This window comes from Saccopteryx leptura, chromosome 6, assembly GCF_036850995.1.
Source record: "Saccopteryx leptura isolate mSacLep1 chromosome 6, mSacLep1_pri_phased_curated, whole genome shotgun sequence".
In the NCBI taxonomy this organism is placed as follows: Eukaryota; Metazoa; Chordata; class Mammalia; order Chiroptera; family Emballonuridae; genus Saccopteryx; species Saccopteryx leptura.
The window spans coordinates 130,773,254-130,795,410 of NC_089508.1; the positions used below are offsets into that span (position 1 = coordinate 130,773,254).

A 22,157-nucleotide genomic window follows, 5' to 3' on the forward strand; every position below is an offset into this window, starting at 1 on the left:
CAACGGTCTGAAGGACAGTGAACTGGCCCCCTGTGTAAAAAGTGTGGGGACCCCTGATCTAACTTGTGGTGGGCTTAGCGAGATAACAGATGAATAACTTATTAGTTTTCTTAACAACATCGAGTTTCTGTGTTTCAGAGCTGTCTCCAGGGCCAGATAAATGTTAAGGGAAACCAGATTCCAGAGAACACAGGCCATACTCTTCAGAGGCTGTGTCTGGGGGATCACAGCAATCTTCTGAGAGAACCGCGGGGACTAGAGTGGTGAAGCTGTGGCTGCGCCTTTGTGACATACTGATTTTCCTGAAAATTGATCCAATGGGACTTTTATTATTCAAAGCCTATAGATGTTTATTAAGGAAACATTCACAGAACATACAGACCAAAGCATTGTGCCAAGGCCTTAAGGGAACTCCCTGGTTTCTAAATTTGTATTTTCATATAGTGGGAATTTTAAGTTACAAAGTTTAAAAGTAGTAGAAACCTATTGCAGGAAATGTGGAAGGTCTTTGCACATCAATTTCCTGGCCTGCTTACCGGCTTTCCCTCCATACCTTTTCCATTGCATATTTTACACTCGGCTCCCTCTTGAGAAAATAAACTCCACAGAAGTAGGGGTTTGTTTTGTTCACTGCTGTATACTGAAATATGGAAAGGTGTTAAACATTTGTTGAAGTAATAAATGATTATGGGTAAAAAAAAAAAACAACACCCCAAACCTCCAAGACATTGACCAATAATTCCATCACCCAGCCACCGCCAATGGGAGCAGATGGAAAATTACTTCAGCCTAACTCTTCCATTCAAATGTTTTACAACACTTTTATTAGCTGTATGGTATCCCATCATGAGGGACGCGGGGAGAGGCTCACTGTGACTCTCCTCACACTTTACACATTGCATCAATAACGTGAAACCGATTTGGAGAGCTGCCTTTTTGCCTGTTCTCCCACTATCCTTAACCTTTCTTTTTCCAGAGCCCTGCTCCAGGCTGCAACGTCATTACGCTGGGACGTAGGGCGTTAGGGCCGTGATGCCTTACGCAATGTCTGACGTCATGACGCAGAACCTAGCAACCCCGCAGGTTCCGGGCGAAGTCCGTTATGGCCGCTGTTACCCTGAGGAGGATGAGTGGGACTGTGCGAGCAAAGCTGCCGCCCAGGCTGGGCATCCGGGTCCCCGGGGGTTTGGAGCGGCCGCTGGTGCTGACGCTCCTGCTTGCGTCCGCCACCATGTCCAGTGGTAAAGGGGGCGCGGCGGCAGGGCGGTTGCGGGAAGACCTGCAGAGCCAGGGAAAGGCGCTTCCAGTGTCCGGAGCAGAAGGCGATGTCGAGCTGGGGCAGGGTCGCTTCTGGGCCGGCGAGGGAGAGTGGGGTCTCAGCAAGGGGGTCTCTAAGAGGCCTGAGAAGTGGGTTTGAGAGGCGCGGGGAGCAGGGAGCGGAGTGTATAGATGGGCTGGGAGGGAGGAGTGGTGGTGTCTGGAGACTTGAAGAATGGGTTGCCACACAAGTCCTTCGAGAAGGTGTAGAAGGGAGGCAGAAGAGACAGGTGCTGAGGAGATGGCCGAGGTTAGGAGGTGTGATGTCTACAGAGGGTCCCAAGGTGTGTGTGTGAGGGCACCCAGGGGTCTAGCAGGACCGAGGTGGGCAGGAGCAGTGACCAGACTGAGCTGATGGAGTATATTGCACAGAACAAAAGAGAAGGGGAAAGAGCTGTCTTTGGGTGCTGGTATCTCTGAGGTCTGGCTCTGGTGTCTGTTAAAGAATCAGAATACAGGGACTTGGGAGAAGGAAAGGAGTTCCCAGACAAGGGAGGTGCTTTGTAAGGAAACGTCGTTCCGTTCTCTGGGTCTTGGGTTAATAGGACAGTCCTGCTTCCTTTTAATGGACCCGTAGAGTCACCATGCTGTAATTTACATCCTCATTACTTTAAAAAAAAATTTTTTTTTTAAGATTTTATTCATTCATTTTTAGAGAGAGAGAGAAAGGGAGAGAGAAGGGGGGAGGAGCAGGAAGCATCAACTCCCATAAGTGCCTTGACCAGGCAAGCCCAGGGTTTCGAACCGGCAACCTCAGGGTTCCAGGTTGACGCTTTATCCACTGCGCCACCACAGGTCAGACGACTTTTTTTTTTTTTTAAGACTCTATTGATTTTAGAGTGAGGAGAGAGAGAGGAACAGAGGGGGAGGAGCAGGGAGCATCAACTGATAGTAGTCTCTTCTTGTATGTGCTTTGACCGGAAAACCTGGTGTTTCAAACCAGCAACCTTAGCATTCCAGGGCAACGCCCCATCCACCACACCACCACAAGGTTAGGCTGTATAACTGGAAGTTTGTATCTTTTTAAATATATATATATATATTTTTAAATATATATATCTTTTTAAATATATATATATATATTTTATTTAGTGATTTGTAGAGAGAGGAGAGAGCGAGAAAGAGAGAGAAAAAGAGAAAGATGTGGGGAGAACCAGGAAGCATCAACTCATAGTTGCTTCCTACATGTGCCTTGACCAGGCCAGCCCAGGGTTTTGAACTGGCGACCTCGGTGTTCCAGGTCGATGCTTATCCACTGTGTCACCACAGGTCAGGCTGGAAGTTTGTACCTTTGACTTCCTTTACCAATCCTCCTTCCCATCCCCCTCCACAAACCACCAATCTGTTCTCTATATCTGTGAGGTTGAGGTTGACCTTTTTTGGTTTGTCTTGTTTTGATTTGCTTTGTTTTTTAAGATTCCACATATAAGTGAAATCATATAGCAATTGTCTTCTCTGCGTGATGCCCTCAAGGTCCATCCACAATGTTCCAAATGTCAAGATTCTATTCATTTTTTTTTTTTTTTAACAGAGACAGAGAGAGGGATAGATAGGGACAGACAGGAACGGAGAGAGATGAGAAGCATCAGTCATTAGTTTTTTGTTGTGCATTGCGACACCTTAGTTGTTCATTGATTGCTTTCTCATATGTGCCTTGACCACGGGTCTTCAGCAGACCGAGTAACCTCTTGCTCAAGCCAGCGACCTTGGGGTCTTAAACCTGGGTCCTTGGCATCCCAGTCCAACGCTCTATCCACTGTGCCACCACCTGGTCAGGCTGTATTCCTTTTTTTATGGCTGAGTAATATTTATCTAACATCTTCCTTATTTATTTATCCATTGATGGCACTTAAGTTGTTTCCTTATCTTGACTATTATAAATAGTACTGCTTGGTTAAATATTTCTCTTAGATATATTACATTGTGAATTGCCCAGGCCGGTTTGCTCAGTGGTAAAACCTCTGCCTTACCATGTGGATGTCCCTGGTTTGATTCCTGGTCAGGGCACACAGGAGAAGTGCCCATTTGCTTCTCAACCCCTCCCCCTCTCTACCTTCTCTCTCTCTCTTTCTGTCTCTTTTCCCCTCCTGCAGCCATGGCTGGATTGGTTCAAGCACCAGGCGCTGAGTGGCTCCACCTCAGGTGCTAAAAATCTCTTTTTGGGAGCATGGCCCCAGAAGAGCAGAGCATCGGCCCCAGACGGGGGTTGCAGAGTGGATCCTGAGTCTGGGCACATGAAAGAGTCTGTCTGTCTCCTCTCCTCTCACTTGTAAAAAAAAAAAGAAAGAAAGAAGATGATGACCCCAAGGTTTTTGGCTTGAATATCTAGATATATGAAGTTGCCGTTAACCAAGAGAAAGACTAGATAGAACAAATTTTTTTTCCTTTTTGTAGTGGGAAGTAAAAATGCATTTTTATTTTATTTTTAAATTTTATTTATTCATTTTAGAGAGGAGAGAGACAGAGAATGGGGGTAGGGAGCAGGAAGCATCAACTCCTATTTGTGCCTTGACCAAGCAAGCCCAGGGTTTCAAACCAGCAATTTCAGTGTTTCAGGTCGACACTTTAGCCACTGCGTCACCACAGGTCATTCTAAAAATGCATTTTTAAATTAAACTTTTTATTTAAAAATAATTGTAGATTCACTTGTATTTTTTTATTATTTTTAAATTTTTTTTAGATTCACTTGTAGTTGCAAGAAATAATAGAGATCCTGTGTACCCTTTACCTAGTTTCCTAGTGGTAACGTCATGCAAAACTGTAGTGCAGTATCACAGTCAGCATACTGACGTTGATATAGGCACGATACTGGGCACTTTCATCACCATAAGGATCTCGTGTTGCCCTTTCCAGTCATCCCCACTTCCCTTTTCCATACTCCCTTCTGAAATCCTGGCCACCACTAATCTGTTTTTTAGTTTTATAATTTTGTCCTTTTGAGAATGTGATATAAGTGGAATCAGATGGTATGTAATTTTGGGGGATTGGCTTTTTCCACCTAGCATAATTCTCTGGAGATGATTGATCCAGGTTGTTTTCACATGTCAGTAGTTTGTTCCTTTTTATTGCTGAATAATTTTCCATAGTGTAGATGTGTACTACACTTTGTTTAACCATTCATCTGTTGAAGGACATTTGTGTTTCCAGTTTTATGCTATTATGAATAAAGCTGCTATTATGAATAAATATAAACATGCAGATTTTTGTGTGAGCATAGGTTTTGATTTCTCTGGGACAAATGCCCAGGAGTGCAGTTGGTAGGTCATATGGTAGTTGCATATTTAGTTTTTAAAGAAATTGCCAAACTGTTTTCTGGCATAGCTTTCCTATTTTACATTATCACTAGCAATATATGAGTGATCTAGTTTCTTTACATCCTTGCCAGCATTTGGTATTGTCATTATTTTTTTATTTTAGTTATTCTTATATGCAGTGATACCTCATTGTGGTTTTACTTTCTGTTTCCCAAATGGCTAATATCTTTTCATGTGCTTATTTGCCATCTGCATACAGCAGATCCTGGAACAAGTGTTTCTTTATTATTGTAACATTGTAGGAACTTAACTCTCAATTAGCTTGTGGTTTAGTTAAACAAAATAGGTTTTGCTTAAAGTTGTAAAACCTATGTGTAACTATTAAGTGAGGACTTCCTGTATTTCCTTTGGTGAAATGTCTCCAGAGTCTTTTGCCCATGTTCTTTTTTACTTGGTTGTTTTCTTTTTCACTTTTGAGTTTTCAGAGTTCTTGATGTATTACAGAGACGAATTCTTTGTTGGGTATGGGGCTACCACTTTGTAGCCTGTCCTTTCGTCCTCAAGGAAGGCCTTTCATGGAGCAAAAGTTTAATTTTGGTGGAATCCAGTATATGAATTTTTGCTCGTGTATTTTGTTTTTGGTGTCAGGTGTAAGAATTTGTTCTGTAATCTTAGATTCCAAAGATTTTTCCCTATATCTTTTTCTAAACCTTTATAGTTTTACCTTTTACATGTAAGTTTGTGGTCCATTTTCAGTTAATTTTTATATAGTTGTGAGACTTATGTTGAGGTTTACTTAGCTTGTTAATATGGTTGATTACACTGATTGATTTTGAATATTGAACCAGTCTTATACCCATGGAATAAACCTCACTGTTTATGGGATATCATTGTTTTTATATATTGCTGATTTCTATTTGCTAACATTTTGTTAAGGATTTTAAAATCCATGTTCATGAAAGATATCAGTGTTTAGTTTTCTTTTTCTGTGGTATCTTTAGTTTTGGTATCTAGATAATAATATCAGCTTCATAAAGTGAATGAGAAATGTTTCCTTTTCTGTTCTCTGGAAGAGATTGTGTAGAATTGATGTTAATTCTTTTTTAAACATTAGGTAGAATTCTCTAGTGAACCATCTGTGCCAAGAAATTTATTTATTGATTTGAGAGAGAGAAATGTTGATTTGTTGTTCAACTTATTTCTGCATTCACTGGTTGATTCTTACATCTGTCCTGACTGGGAATCGAACCTGCAACCTTGGCATATCAGGACCATGATCTAACCAACCGAGCTACCTGGCCAGGGCCCAAGAGATTTACTTTTGAGGAGTTTCTTTTTCCTCTTTTTTCCCTTTTTTTTGGGGGGGTGACAGAGACAGAGAGAGACAGAGAGAGGGACAAACAGGGACAGACAGACAGGAAAGAGAGAGATGAGAAGCATCAGTTTTTCGTTGTGGCACCTTAGTTGTTCATTGATTGCCTTTTTCTTCCTTTCTTTCTTCTTTCTTTCTTTCTTTCTTTCTTTCTTTCTTTCTTTCTTTCTTTCTTTCTTTCTTTCTTTCTTTTTTTACAGGAACAGATAGAGAGTCAGAGAGAATGATAGATAGGGACAGACAGACAGGAACGGAGAGAGATGAGAAGCATCAATCATCAGTTTTTTGTTGTGGCGCCTTAGTTGTTCATTGATTGCTTTCTCATATATGCCTTGACCATGAGCCTTCAGTAGACCGAGTAACCCCTTGCTCAAGCCAGTGAGCTTGGGTCCAAGCTGGTGAGGTTTTTTTTGCTCAAGACAGATGAACCCACACTCAAGCTGGTGACCTCAAGGTCTCGAACCTGGGTCCTTCTGCATCCCAGTCCGACGCTTTATCCACTGCACCACCGCCTGTTCAGGCTGATTGCTTTCTCATATGTGCCTTGTCCAGGGGCTACAGCAGACCAAGTGACCCCTTGTTTAAACTAGTGACCTCGGGCTCAAGCTGGTGAGCCTTGCTCAAACTGGTGAGCCTTGCTCAAACCAGATGAGCCTGTGCTACTTTTGAGGAGTTTTAAAATTAAGATTTTAAGTTCCTTAATAATTTTAGGGCTATTCAAATAATGTATTTCATATTGGGTGAGCTGTAGTGGTTTGTGTTTTTAAGACTCTGGTCTTATTTACACTTTCTCTTTTACTTGTTAATGGCATCAGTCTGGCAGGGGAGGGGCGGGTGCTGCGCATAATGCCAGAACAATGCAGAAATCTCTGCTCTTTACTTCTGGGCATGGGTGTGAGTCCTGGCTCCCTTCATGGTTCTCACTGATGTAGTGGTGGGGGTGGCCTTGTGACTTCTGCGCAGTGGTGAAAGTCTTGACTTCTCTGGGCCTCCTCCAATGCCGTCCTACCATGAACGGGAAGGGGCACTCTGTTAGACTGGGGAGGGAGGGAGTCCGGGCTCCCCGCACAACCTTTGCTGGTGTGGATGTGATGGTATTTGCCTGGAGTCGGGAAGTCATTGTCTGAAAGTTGTCCTTTCTTGCTAGGGTGCCTCTCTCTGAGGCCCTTTTTGTCCTCACCCCTTGGTGTTTCCAGGGTGTGCCTTTAGCTCCAAGTAAGCAGTACCCGAGGGAAAAAGAAAGTCCAGGTGCAACACCGTGTGATTTCTCAATCTTGAGGTCTTTAACTACTCTGCCTACTCTCTCCACCCTTCATAGTCTTCTGGTGCTACGTTATGTATAGATGTAGCACTTTAGTTGTGTTTAGTGGAAGGAATGGGAAAAAATGTTTACTCCATCTTCCTGTGGGCCAAATCAGAATTCGTTTTGAATATGTTAATTTGAATGTCAGACATCTAAGAGGAGATTTCAAGTAGGCAGTTGGATTTATGAGTTTAGAGTTTTGGTAGTTCATGGAAGTTCTTTTCTGATCACTTCATTTTTCTTGGAAGTTAAGAATTGATTCCATCATTTGAAAGTGAGGACAGCAAAGGTGTTGAAAGTCTGAGGACAGAGGAAAATGTGAATGGTTTCCTAAGAGAGCAGGAGGGTGGATGGACTAGGAAAATACAGTATAATCGCCAACAGCATTACATGTACACACAAATTTTTGGCATTGAATTTAAAATGAGATAAAAACAGTGGCAGGGTTGTATCTTTATTTTCAGCCACGCTCAGCTGTTTGGTGTGGATGGAGAGTATTCACAGTTTGATGTAATGTGAGATGTAGCCTCACCAAGTAAGTGGGACAAAGTGAGCAAGGGGGCAGAGGAAGGGAATTGAAGGTTGTGTGAGAGAGGTACAACTACTGACCATAGAATTGAATCTGGGTAAAGAGGGATGACAGTGTATTAGGCACCCATGAGGGACTGAAAAGGTAGTGGGATCGGAGAATTGTGGTCCTGATGGATTCAGGACACCAGGAATGAGTTCGAAGGATAAGAAGTCATGTCAGCAAATGGATGAATTAAATTGAGATGCTGAAAGAGGTGTGATGATAGATTGTGACCATGGAAGTGAGATGTTAAGGTAAGGGGGTGGGCTGACTCATCAGAATAGAGGAGGTCAAGGAATTTGAAATCAAGACAGGAGTACTTGAGTAGAGTGAACTCAAGCCAGGAGCTAAAATTATTGAGAATTAGGGACCTTGATGGGGAGTTTGTGGACAAAGGTTGGTGGTTGATAGCAGATGACAGGAGAATCAAGGCAGGGGCATTTAGGGAGGAGTATGGAAGAATGGTCTGCTGGAAGGGGCTCCACCCCCCCTCCAGTAGAATAGCTCCCCCTCTTTCAGACTCAGCTGTACAAGGATGTGGGTGAAAAAAGAGCTGTTAATTAAAAGGGTTGCAGGGAGCCCTGGTTGGATAGCTGGGTTGGTAGGGGCATCGCCCTGAAGCACAGAAGTTGCGGGTTCAGTCCCTGGTTAGGGCACATACAGGAAGAGATCAATGTTCCTGTCTCTCTCTCCCTTCCTCTCTCTCTAAAAATTAGTGAATAAAAATTTTAAAAGATTAAAAATAAATAAGTGTTGCAGGGAAAGTATCTTTAAGGGAGATTCAGGTTTCAGTTATAACAAGATAGTGAAGGACGACAAGGATTAGTTAGTGAGTGACTATGAATTCTAAAGTGCATAGTGGAGGGCTGTGTGGACAGAGAGAGGTGTCAGCTGTGTCCTTTAAATATACGTAACTATTACAAAAGTCAAGCATAGAAAATAATATTTTAAAAAGCAAGGTTAGTTTGTTGGCTCCCAGCTTTAAAATTTTATTTTAAATCATGTTTCCCCACAGTTTGTAAGGAAAATGAAATATATATATCAGAGAAATAGCAGTTTGTAAATGCCTGAATCATAACTAAGTTGAGGTAATAAGTACAAAAATTCTTATGACATTCTTGTTAATAATTTTCTGAATAATGAACTCAGTTGTAGTCCCTATTATTTCTTCTAGTGAAAAATTTTAAGGAACCAAGTGTTACAACTGTTTTAAGAGAGTTTTACTAATTTGCTAATTCTTTTTTTAAAATTTATTTATTAAATTTAATGCAGTGACACATTGATAAATCAGGGTACATATGTTGAGAGAAAACATCTCTAGATTATTTTGACATTTGATTGTGCTGTATACCCCTCCCCCAAAGTTAAATTGTCTTCTGTCACCTTCTATCTGGTCTTCTTTGTGCCCCTCCCCTCCCCCAACCCCTCTTTCCTTCTTCACCCCCTCCCCCCTCCCCCCACCTCCCACCCCTGTTGCCATCACATTCTTGTTCATGTCTCTGAGTCTCATTTTTATGTCCTTTCTATGTATGGATTCATATAGTTCTTAGTTTTTTTTTTCTGATTTACTTATTTCACCGTATAATGTTATAAAGGTCCATCCATGTTATTGTAAATGATCCGATGTCATCATTTCTTATGACTGAGTAGTATTCCATAGTATATATGTACCAAAGCTTTTAATCCACTTGTCCTCTGACGGACACTTGGGCTGTTTCCAGCTCTTCGCTATTGTGAACAATGCTGCCACAAACATGGGGGTGCATTTCTCCTTTTGGAGCCGTTCTATGGTGTCCTTGGGGTATATTCCTAAAAGTGGGATAGTTGGGTCAAAAGGCAGTTCGATTTTCAGTTTTTTGAGGAATCTCCATACTGTTTTCCACAGAGGCTGCACCAGTCTGCATTCCCACCAGCAGTGCAGGAGGGTTCCCTTTTCTCCACATCCTCGCCAGCACTTATTCTGTGTTGTTTTGTTGATGAGCGCCATTCTGACTGGTGTGAGGTGATATCTCATTGTGGTTTTAATTTGCATTTCTCTAATGATTAGTGATGTTGAGCATTTTTTCATATGCCTGTTGGCCATCTGTATGTCCTCTTTAGAGAAGTGTCTATTCACCTCTTTTGCCCATTTTTGGATTGGATTGTCTGTCTTCCTGGTGTTGAGATTTACAAGTTCTTTATAAATTTTGGTTATTAACCCCTTATCAGACGTATTGTCAAATATGTTCTCCCATTGTGTAGTTTGTCTTTTTATTCTGTTCTTGTTGTCTTTAGCTGTGCAAAAGCTTTTTAGTTTGATATAGTCCCATTTATTTATCCTGTCTTTTATTTCACTTCCCCGTGGAGATAAATCAGCAAATATATTGCTCCGAGAGATGTCCGAAAGCTTACTGCCTATGTTTTCTTCTAAGATGCTTATGGTTTCACGGCCTACATTTAAGTCTTTTATCCATTTTGAGTTTATTTTTGTGAGTGGTGTAAGCTGGTGATCTAGTTTCATTTTTTTGCAGGTAGCTGTCCAATTTTCCCAACACCATTTGTTAAAGAGGCTGTCTTTACTCCATTGTATTTCCTTGCCTCCTTTGTCAAATATCAATTGTCCATAGAACTGTGGGTTTATTTCTGGGTTCTCTGTTCTGTTCCATTGATCTATATTCCTGTTCTTATGCCAGTACAAGGCTGTTTTGAGTACAATGGCCTTGTAGTATAACTTGATATCAGGAAGTGTGATACCTCCCACTTTATTCTTCTTTTTTAAGATTGCTGAGGCTATTCGTGTTCTCTTTTGGCTCCATATAAATTTTTGGAATATGTGTTCTATATCTTTGAAGTATGTCATTGGTATTTTAATTGGTATTGCATTGAATTTATAGATTGCTTTGGGTAACATAGACATTTTAATGATGTTTATTCTTCCTAACCATGAGCACGGTATATGCTTCCACTTGTTTGTATCTTCCTTGATTTCTTTTATCAATGCTTTGTAATTTTCCAAGTACAAGTCTTTAGTCTCCTTGGTTAAGTTTATTCCTAGATACTTTATTTTTTTGGTTGTAATTGTGAAGGGGATTGTTTCCTTAATTTCTCTTTCTGACTGTTCATTGATGGTGTATAAATATGCCTCTGATTTCTGAGTATTGATTTTATATCCTGCCACTTTGCTGAATTCATTTATCAGGTCCAGTAGTTTTTTGACTGAGACTTTAGGGTTTTCTATATACAATATCATATCATCTGCAAATAATGATAGTTTTACTTCTTCTTTTCCAACTTGAATGCCTTCTATTACTTCTTCTTGTCTGATTGCTGTGGCTAGGGCTTCCAGGACCATGTTAAATAAGAGTGGTGAAAAGGGGGCACCCCTGCCTTGTTCCTGATCTTAAGAGTATTGCTTTTAATTTTTGCCCATTGAGTATGATGTTGGCTGCGGGTTTCTCATAGATGGCTTTTATCATGTTGAGGTATGTTCCCTGTATTCCCACTTTGCTGAGAGTTTTGATCATGAATGGGTACTGGATTTTATCAAATGCTTTTTCTGCATCTATTGAAATTATCATATGGTTTTTCTCCTTCTTTTTGTTTATGTGATGAATCACATTGATTGATTTACAAATATTGTACCAGCCTTGCCTCCCCAGAATAAATCCCACTTGATCATGGTGTATGATTTTTTCCTTATATTGTTGGATCCGGTTTGCTAATATTTTGTTGAGGATTTTATCATCTATATTCATCAGAGATATTGGCCTATAATTTTCTTTCTTTGTGTTGTCTTTGCCTGGTTTTGGAATCAGAATTATGCTCGCCTCATAAAAGGAGCTTGGAAGTCTTCCTTCCTCTTGAATTTTTTGAAATAGTTTGAGAAGGATAGGAGTTAGTTCTTCTTTGAATATTTGGTAGAATTCCTTTGTGAAGCCATCGGGCCCCGGACTTTTCTTTGTTGGGAGTTTTTTGATAACTGTTTCGATCTCATTTGTTGTAATCGGTCTGTTTAGGTTTTCTGATTCTTCCAGATTGATTTTTGGAAGATCGTATGTTTCAAGGAATTTGTCCATTTCATCTAGGTTGTCTAGTTTTTTGGCATACAGTTCTTCATAGTATTTTCTTAAAATATTTTGTATTTCTGTTGTGTCAGTTGTTATTTCTCCTCTCTCATTTCTAATTTTATTTATTTGAGTCCTCTCTCTCTTTTTCTTGGTGAGTCTACTTAAAGGTTCATCAATCTTGTTTACCTTTTCAAAGAACCAGCTCCTAGTTTCATTGATCCTCTGTACTGTTTCTTTAGCCTCTATGTAATTTATTTCTGCTCTGATCTTTATTATTTCCTTCCTTCTACTAGCTCTGGGCTTTACTTGCTGTTCTTTTTCTAATTCTTTTAGATGCAGGGTTAAGTTGTTTATTTGAGTTTTTTCTAGCTTCTGAAAGTGTGCCTGTAGTGCTGTAAACTTCCCTCTCAGCACTGCTTTCGCTGTGTCCCATAAATTTTGAGTCATTGTATGCTCATTGTCATTCGTTTCTAGGAATTTTTTTATTTCTTCTTTGATCTCATTCTTAATCCATTCATTATTTAACACCCTGCTATTTAGTTTCCATGTGTTTGAGGATTTTTGAGCTTTTCTGTTGTGATTCATTTCTAGTTTCATGCCGTTGTGATCGGAGAAAGTGCTTGATATGATTTCAGTCTTCTTAAATTTGTTGAGAGCACTTTTGTGCCCTAACATGTGGTCTATCCTAGAGAATGTACCATGAGCACTTGAAAAGAATGTATATTCTGCTGCTTTAGGGTGAAAGGTTCTGAAGATATCTATTAAATCGAGTTGATCTAGTGTTTCCAATAAGTCTGCTGTTTCTTTGTTAATTTTCTTTCTTGAGGATCTATCTAGTGATGTTAGTGGGGTATTGAAATCCCCTACTATTATAGTATTGCTATTGATCTCGCCCTTTAAATCCATCAAAGTCTGCTTTATATATTTGGGTGCTCCTATATTAGGTGCATAGATATTTATAATAGTTATATCTTCCTGTTGGATTACTCCCTTTATCATTATGTAGTGGCCTTCTTTATCTCTTACTATATCCTTTGTTTTAAAGTCCCATTTGTCTGATATAAGTATTGCTACCCCAGCTTATTTTTCATTTCCGTTTGCATGAAATGTTTTTTTCCATCCTTTTACCTTCAATCTATGTGTGTCTTTTGTTCTAAGGTGTGTCTCTTGTAGACAACATATGTATGGGTCCTGTTTTCTTATCCACGCAGCTACCCTATGTCTTTTGATTGGATTATTTAATCCATTTACATTTAAGGTTATTATTGATATGTAGTTGTTTATTGCCATTTTCTTCTTTAAAGGTGTATTCGTTTTTTTGCTATATTCTTTTCCCACTTTGATCTGTTTAAAATAGGCCCCTTAACATTTCCCGCAGCATTGGTTTGGTTGTAATGAATTCCTTGAATTGTTTTTTGTCTGGGAAGCTTTTTATTTCTCCTTCGATTTTAAACGATAGCCTTGCTGGATAAAGTAGTCTTGGTTGTAGGTTCTTGTTCTGCATTACTTTGAATATTTCTTGCCATTCCCTTCTGGCCTCAAGTGTTTCTGTTGAGAAGTCAGATGTCATCCTTATGGGGGCTCCTTTGTAGGTGATAACTTTTTTTTCTCTTGCAGCTTTTAATATTTTCTCTTTATCTCTTAGCTTTGGTATTTTAATTATGATGTGTCTTGGTGTAGGTTTCTTTGGATTTCTCTTTAATGGAGTCCTCTGTGCTTCTTGGATTTGTGAGAGTTTCTCTTGCATTAATTTAGGGAAGTTTTCAGCTATGATATGATTGAACAAAGTCTCTATCCCTTGTTCTTTTTCTTCTTCTTCAGGAACCCCTATGATGCGGATGTTATTTCTCTTCATGTTGTCACAGAGCTCTCTAATAAGAGTTTCCTCAGACTTTTTGAGTCTCTTTTTTCTTCTCTGCTTTCTTTTTTTTTTTTTAATTTTATTTGTTCATTTTAGAGAGGAGAGAGAGAGAGAGAGAGAGAAGAGAGAGACAGGGGGGAGGAGCTGGAAGCATCAACTCCCATATGTGCCTTGACCAGGCAAGCCCAGGGTTTTGAACCGGCGACCTCAGTATTTCCAGGTCGACGCTTTATCCACTGCGCCACCACAAGTCAGGCTCTTCTCTGCTTTCATGCCTTCATTCCAGTTGTCCTCTAACTCGCTGATTTGATCCTCTGCTCTATCTGTCCTGTTTTTAATTCCTTCCATTGTGGTCTTTATTTCTGATATTGTATTTGTCATCTCCAACTGATTCTTTTTTATACTTGCTATTTCTTTATTTAGGTTTTCATAATGACCATCCATTGTTGTTCTAAGATCCCTAAACATCCTTACAGTCATTATTTTGAACTCCGCATCTGGAAGTTTGATTATTTCCATATCACTCAGTTCATCTTTCGAAGGTGTCTCTTGTGGTTTCATTTGGATTGCACTCCTTTGTCTTCTCATCCTCTTTTTGGGTGTTTTATTTGTAGAGTTGGTTGAGTCTAGGCTTGGTGTTGTCTGCCTCCAGTTTTCAGTTGTGTTATTTCTAGGTCTTCTTGGGTTGGTATCAGCTGTTATCTGTAATCCACTTTTGGATTTGGGCAGCTTTGAAGTCTTGATTTGTTTGTTTTCTTAACAGGTGATAGTCTTGTTTACTGATCTCAGCAGGGGGCTTCCTTGAAACTGTATCCAGGAATGCATGGGTATAACCTGAGACTCTGAAGGCCTCTTTAGCCAGCTAATCTCACTGGGGGCAGGGTGTTTTCTCAGCTTCAGTAGGGGGAGGTGTATCTCAGATCTCCATGGAGACCTGAGTTACTGCCCCTCCTCCCCACTTCTTGTTTTCAGCTGTGTCTTGTTGCGTGGATTGGAGCTCGAGAGATGTCCGGAGATCTCTGATCCAGAAGCACTTCAGCTCTGTTTTGTGAAAGGTTCAGTCCCTCCCCCAGTTATGGCCGCCTCCAGCAAGGATGAGGCAGCTTTTTTAGTTCGTTTCCTGCATTCCTTAGCCCCTCCTAGTCTGTCCCTCTCCCTGTCCTTTCCACTTGGGAGATAAGCTGGTCTTTTCAATGCACCTCGCTCCCTGGTCGCCAGGCAAGTGGCTGTGAGCAGTAGTTTCTGCTCTTTTCCCTCTGAGATCCTCTCTGGGCTCTCAGCCTCACCCACCCCCCTCCGTTCCGGTAAGCAGAGGAGGTTCAGACGCTCTCTACCAGGATTGTTGTGGTTTCTTCTTTGCTCCTTGGTTTTTGAGAGCTGTTCTTGCAGTTCAGAGTTGGTTTTTCATGCTGATTTTTCCTAAATTCATTTGTATTTCAGTTTGGTGGTGAGAGCTGGGCGTCTGTGCATCCGCCTACTCCGCTGCCACCTTTTTCTCTAATTTGCTAATTCTTTTCACTAATTTACTGAATTATTTTTTCTGAGATTCTATTCAGTCCAGTTGAGACTAACTGTTTATTTTTTTTCTATACAAAGTAGATGTCACCTGTGATACACAAACCAGAGTGTAATTACATAAACCATTTGTGTGCATACACATATTGTTTTGAAAGCCCAGGAATGGTTTTTTTAAATCTTAGCCCTATAAAATATTTTCCTGTACTTTAATAGAGTTAAAAATATCATCTGAGTATTTTTAAATCTCACATGACATTTAAAACAATATAATGGATATTCTTTTTTTTTAAGAAGAAAAAATTTTATAAAGATTTTGTTTATTAATTTTAGAGAGAGGAGCACGAGAGAGAAGGGAGTGGGGTGGCAAGCATCAGCTTGTTGTAGTTGCTTCTCTTATGACCAGGCAAGCTCAGGGTTTTGAACCTGCAACCTTAGCGTTCCAGGTCAATGTTCTTTCCACTGTGCCATCACAGGTCAGGCTTTAATGGACATTCTTGAAGTTGTTCAACAGAAACTACATTAGATTATACATTAGAAACATTGTTAAATTTTAGCAGGTATGTCTCTGAACTTTTGCTATATAGAGTTACTTCTGCAAATAATTTAATTTTAGTAAATCATGCTGAGTGGGTAGGAGCACAGAAAAATAAGAGCTTGTATGTATTTGCATCCCTCCCATACTGCCTTCCCCAGTCTTTAAAATGGTCTAGTTCACACTTGATATTTCAACTGCAGTTTCCAATTCTTTCCTTTTGGATTTTTTGCTTTCGTCTTCCTAAGAACACTTTTAACTTTTTTTTTAAACTTTTATTTATTTATTTATTTATTTATTTATTTATTTATTTATTTATTTATTTTTACAGAGACAGAGTGAGAGTCAGAGAGAGGGATAGATAGGGACAGACAGACAGGAACGGAGAGAGATGGAAACATCAATCATTAACACCTTAGTTGTTCATTGATTGCTTTCTCATATGTGCCTTGACTGTGGGGCTACAGCAGACTGAGTAACCCCTTGCTCAAGCCAGCGACCTTGGGTCCAAGCTGGTGAGCTCTTGCTCAAACCAGATGAGCCCGTGCTCAAGCTGGCAACCTCAGGGTCTCGAACCTGGGTCCTCTGTGTCCTAGTCCGATGCTCTATTCACTGCGCCACTGCCTGGTCAGACCCTAAGAACACTTTAAAAAAAATTTTGGAAGAGGAGGCATCTTCCAGTTCTAGTATCACTTAGAAATATTTCCTACATTAGCTTCTCTTGAATTTGTTGATATGTTGAAAATACTTAAGTTCAAATTTCATATCTAGTTTGTGACATGCACTACTTGAGCTAGGATTGGCCACTGTCTTTCTATTCTGGGCACAGGGTGGAGTCTGGCTGGACAAAGATTACTAAAGCCCCACCCCTTCATGAAATAATGGGTGAGAGCTGTGTGTGGACTTTGCCATTGTGACCTAAAGCCAACCCTCTCTTTATTCTTCTTTTTTGTCTTTTGGTGGCAGGCTAAGTCTTTCTTGCTGCTTAAGTTGTTTTTGTCTGGCAAGGCAGTTGTTATCTGAAGAATAATTGACTTAGGAAGAGTAGTAACTGTTTGCTGCCTCTTGAGACTTATTGCCTAATTCTCAAGAGCAAGATACAGGAATTGAGCAAAGAGAATAGCTTAGTGAAAAATGTACAGCCTGACTGATGGTGGCAAAGTGGCTAGAGCATCGACTCAGGACACTGAGGTCCCCAGTTTGAAACCCCGAGGTTGCTGGCTTGAGTGCAGTGTCTCTGGCTTGCTGGCTTGAGTGCAGTGTCACTGGCTTGTGCATGGGATCAACACGATCCCAAGGTCGCTGGCTTAACACCCTGGTCAAGACACATACAAGAAGCAATCAATGCACAACTAAAGTGAAACAACTATGAGTTGATGCTTCTCTCTCAAAGAAAAAAAAATTAGGTAAATATGATTCTAGTTCAATGGATTTCAACTTAATATTCTTTATTTACTTGTTTTAGCTGTATCAACTAAATCACCAAGACAGACTGTAGTCAATGAGAAAGATGTTTCTACTCCAAATACCAGTGCTGTTTCAACACATGAAATACAAACCAAACCTTCTGTTTCCCAAATCAGCACCACTCTCCCTCCCACAAGTACAGAGAAAAGTGGAGGGGCATCTGTCTCTCCTCATCCCTCACCTACTACTTCTCTGTCCCAAGAGGAAGCTGATAACAGTGAAGATCCTAGCATAGAAGAGGAGGATCTCCTCACACTGAATAGTTCTCCGTCCACAGCCAAAGACACTCTGGACAATGGAGATTACGGAGAACCAGACTATGACTGGACCACCAACCCCAGGGACAATGAGGCCAGTGAGGCTGTGGAAGAAAACAGGGGCTACATGGAAATTGAACAATCAGTGAGATCTTTTAAGACCCCATCCTCAAATATGGAAGAGGAGGATAGCCATTTCTTTTTTCATCTTATTATTTTTGCTTTCTGCGTTGCTGTTGTTTACATTACATATCACAACAAAAGGAAGGTAAGCTTGGGGTTCTTCAGCCCCTCTAGTTGCCCTTTAATATCTCAGTCATATTTCTTATTAATGCTTTTGATGATGCAGTGTCTTTTCTTTAGTCAGGTTTAAAATGGCAAAGTATTGTCTGACCAGGCGGTGGCGCAGTGGATAGAGCGTTGGACTGGGATGCAGAAGACCCAGGTTCGAGACCTCGAGGTCACCAGCTTGAGTGCGGGCTCATCTGGTTTGAGCAAAAGCTCACCAGCTTGGACCCAAGATCACTGGCTCGAGCAAGGGGTTACTCAGTCTGTTGAAGGTCCACAGTCAAGGCACACATGAGAAAGCAATCAATGAACAACTAAGGTGTTGCAACGAAAAACTGACGATTGATGCTTCTCATCTTTCTCTGTTCCTGTCTGCCTGTCCCTATGTATCCCTCTCTCTGACTCTCTGTCCCTGTAAAAAAAAAAAAAAAAAGCAAAAATTTATTTAAAAAAAAAAAAAGGTTTTATATCTTTTTTTTTTTAGATTTTATTTATTGATTTTTAGAGAGAGAGAGAAGGAGTGCGGGGAGGAGTGGAAGCATCAACTCGTAGAAGTTGCTTCTCATATGTGCCTTGACTAGTCAAGCCCAGGGTTTTGAACCGGTGATCTCGACCTCAGTATTCCATGTCGATGCTTTACCCACTGTGCCACCACAGGTCAGGCTGGTTTTATAACTTAATTTATTTATTTTTTACAGAGACAGAGTGAGAGTGAGAGAGAGGGATAGATAGGGACAGACAGACAGGAACGGAGAGAGATGAGAAGCATCAATCATAAGTTTTTCGTTGCAACACCTTAGTTGTTCATTGATTGCTTTCTCATATGTACCTTGACCGCGGGCCTTCAGCAGACTGAATGACCCCTTGCTCAAGCCAGCGACCTTGGGTCCAAGCTGGTGAGCCTTGCTCAAACTAGATGAGCCCACACTCAAGCTGACGACCTCAGGGTCTCGAACCTGGGTCCTCTGCATCCCAGTCCGATGCTCTATCCACTGCACCACCACCTGGTCAGGCTATATCTTAATTTAGCATTGCTATTTCATTGGGAATACTTATAGAGAAAGATTATTAATTTAGTACTTTTAATTAATTAAGCATTGAACTTAGTGATGTTCTAATAACTTTTTTCCCTGGTTGTAAAAGTATTACATATTTATTTTAGGGAATTCAGAAAACAGGAAAGTATAGAAATGAAAATTGAGGTCCCACTCAAAGCTGAACATTATTAACATTTTGTTATATTTCTGGTCTTCAGATATGTTTATAATTTAGCCATATATGTATGTTATAATTTTAATTTTAATTTTTTTGAATGTTAAAATTTTTCTTTTTTTTTTTTTTGGTATTTTTCTGAAGCTGGAAACGGGGAGAGACAGTCAGACAGACTCCCGCATGCGCCTGACCGGGATCCACCCGGCACGCCCACCAGGGGGCGATGCTCTGCCCCTCCGGGCGTCGCTCTGCTGCGACCAGAGGAGCCACCCCCAGCACCCGGGCCATCTTTGCTCCAATGGAGCCTTGGCTGCGGGAGGGGAGGAGAGAGACAGAGAGGAAGGAGGGGAGGGGGGTGGAGAAGCAAATGGGCGCTTCTCCTATGTGCCCTGGCCGGGAATCGAACCTGGGTCCCCCGCATGCCAGGCCGATGCTCTACCGCTGAGCCAACCGGCCAGGGCCTTGAATGTTAAAATTTTTAAATGAATTTGATCTCATCTAGAGTTTTGTATCTTGCTTTTTACATAACAAATCATGAGCATTTTTTACTATTATTAATATTGATTAAAAACATGATTTAATAAGCTACATATCTTATATAGCTGTTTTCTAGTTGAACATTTAGATGATTTCTAATTTTTGGTTCAGAATAATGTTGTGATGGACATCTCTGTACTGGAATTGGGTTGTTGGATTCCATGAGGCAAAGGAGGTGTCACTAGGATTGAATGGATAATTTGGTTTGAGGGTGCATCTTGGCACTCAGTCCAGGAGCTGAATAGTTAAGCTTTTCAAATATGTACTTAAAGGGAGAGCAAACACATAATATCATTTTTAATATTTACTGGTCAGGAAATCTCAGTTTTTGACTTTATTGTAACTTGCTTTGTGATTCCTGACAAACTACCTTCTCCTTTGGGACCTTGATTTTCTGACCTGAGAAATTACAAAACTGGACCAGTTAATTTCAAAATACCTTCTAGGTTTGAGAATCAGTGATTCTAAAATCCTTTTGGTTTTTGTGGTTTAGTGGTCTATCACTAGCTTTGTAAATATTTGTAGGTGGACAAAATTTTGAGTGTCAGAGATACTCTTTCCCATTGTTTAATGTTGAGCCATCTCTCCTATAAACACCTAAGGGACTTGTTAAACAGGTAGGTTCCTGGACTCCACCACAATCTACTAACTCACTCATCTTTGGAGATAGAGCCCAGGAATCAGTCTTTAATGAGCATTCTATGTACATTAAAATTTAAGAAGCTCTCTGGCCTTGTTTACCAGATGGAAAACAAAAGAGCCCTTTTGTTGTTGATACTTTACTTTTCATATTTGGGAACCTAGGAGAGGGGTATTTCACTTGTTATAAAAACTTTCAGCATTTCCTCCATTTTCTCTTTTGAATATCTAATTTATTTTGTCTTATTCCAGATTTTCCTTCTGGTTCAAAGCAGAAAATGGCGTGATGGTCTTTGTTCCAAAACAGTGGAGTATCATCGTCTAGACCAGAATGTTAATGAGGCAATGCCTTCTCTGAAGATTACCAATGATTATATTTTTTAAAGCAGTGTGATTTGATTATTATGTAATTTTATTTGCCTGATTTTTTATATGATGTCATACAGGTGTTGCCATAGGCAATTGGTATTAAATGAGAGGTGCATCTCTCTATTTTGCCTTGGTGCTTTGGAAATTAATGTCACAAACAAGGAGTATATAATTTTTTCTTTACACTTTCAGAGGTGAATTCAATCAGATGTCCAAAATGTGGAGCCAAGCATTACCTGTTAGTTTTTACTGTTTTAGATTTCTTTGTTGTACTTTTGGAATACTTGTAATTTTAAAAGATCCCAACCTGGTAACTGAACTGTAACATGTCTGGTACGGCTGACTCGGATACTCTTTCTGCCATCCAAATACTTCTTTTTAAGGACACATTTCTTTGTGCTCCCAAACTATAATAATCTTCAGGATGTATGTAATAATACTTTGCATATAAGTAGCATTTTTCTTCTCCAGGAAAATTGCTTTGAATATTTTTGGATAATTTAAACAGAATTTAAGATAATGATATTACTCAATCTGACCACAATTTTAGGTCAATTAATAAATATTTCTAGAAATTCTGGCAATGGAAACTGCTGTTTGCAATGGACATAAGTAAAATGTTATAGAAATATCATTTGTTGGTTTGATTTCTGTATTAAATTTAGAGGTAGAAATTGTGGTAAAATATTAATACATGTACAATTGCTTTTAGTTAGCAATTGATTATAGCACGGGTTCCTCTAAGCTTTCAAGCAGGGGGCAGAGTTTAAAATTATATCAGATTTTTTTACTTTGTTTATTATTTTATAGCAAGTTTGAATAAATTTTAGATGCCATTATCACTTATGTAATATTATTATGTCTAGGTCTTTCAAATTAGAATCAAACCTGAATGAAGTTGTATATATTATATAAAGACCTTATGTGTACACTGATGTTTTCTCCCCCTGTACTTGTTTTCTTTCTTTTTTTAACAGCAACTGGAATTTTTTACTGTCTTTTATTTTGGTCTGTCTATCATAAAGAATTGATCAATATGTAAATATGTGATTTGAAACCATGGTTGACTTACAAGTGTCATTACAACATTTTAGAGCTCATAAGCCCACTCATGACACTGGGCAAGTGGGAGGTGTGTGCCTGTGTAGAGATGGAAGGAGCAGGGCAGCTCCTCCTTTCTCATGGTGGGCACTTTACTGTCCTAGTGAGGAAGGGGAGCACAATGGAAATACACCGGAACTGTTTAATTGCAGTAATTTTTTTCATATCTGAAATTGTATTATTTAATATTTTGAATAAGATTTTAAAAAATAAATGGCAGATAATATCAATCCCTGATCATATAAGTGTGTTTCATTGTAATGATGGCACAGGGTCCTTCATTTGGGGGTGACAGAGGGCTAGTGCTATGTCTGTGGGGGGGGAGCTAGACTGACTCGCTTGCTTTTGTTCCTTTTAGTAGTAGAACTCTGCCTCTACAAATTCGACTTAATTTCTAAATCCCACTTTAGGTCCAATTTATCACTAAGTGCAGAAGTTGGAAACTGTAGCAAAGTAGGATTGCAGAGAAAAGTCAAGTAGTGCCCTGTGGGAGCATGGTCCAGATACACAGAA

At 39.9% G+C, this 22,157-nt stretch overlaps 1 protein-coding gene across 1 annotated transcript; it reads left to right on the plus strand.

Annotated features, from left to right (window-relative positions):
- The first annotated feature begins 1,067 nt into the window (after positions 1–1,067).
- Positions 1,068–21,874, plus strand: C6H5orf15 (chromosome 6 C5orf15 homolog). Its single transcript, XM_066342859.1, has 3 exons — positions 1,068–1,241; positions 17,240–17,766; positions 20,427–21,874. Exons 1-3 carry the CDS (start codon positions 1,103–1,105, stop codon positions 20,556–20,558), a joined length of 798 nt encoding a protein of 265 aa, XP_066198956.1. The 5' UTR covers positions 1,068–1,102; the 3' UTR covers positions 20,559–21,874.
- Positions 21,875–22,157: the final 283 nt, after the last annotated feature.

Coding starts and splice junctions, on each gene's coding strand:
- C6H5orf15 (XM_066342859.1), top strand. CDS start 1,103: ATGGCCGCTGTTACCCTGAGGAGGATGAGTGGGACTGTGCGAGCAAAG. Junction 1,242..17,239: donor GTCCGCCACCATGTCCAGTG/GTAAAGGGGGCG, acceptor TACTTGTTTTAG/CTGTATCAACTAAATCACCA. Junction 17,767..20,426: donor CATATCACAACAAAAGGAAG/GTAAGCTTGGGG, acceptor GTCTTATTCCAG/ATTTTCCTTCTGGTTCAAAG.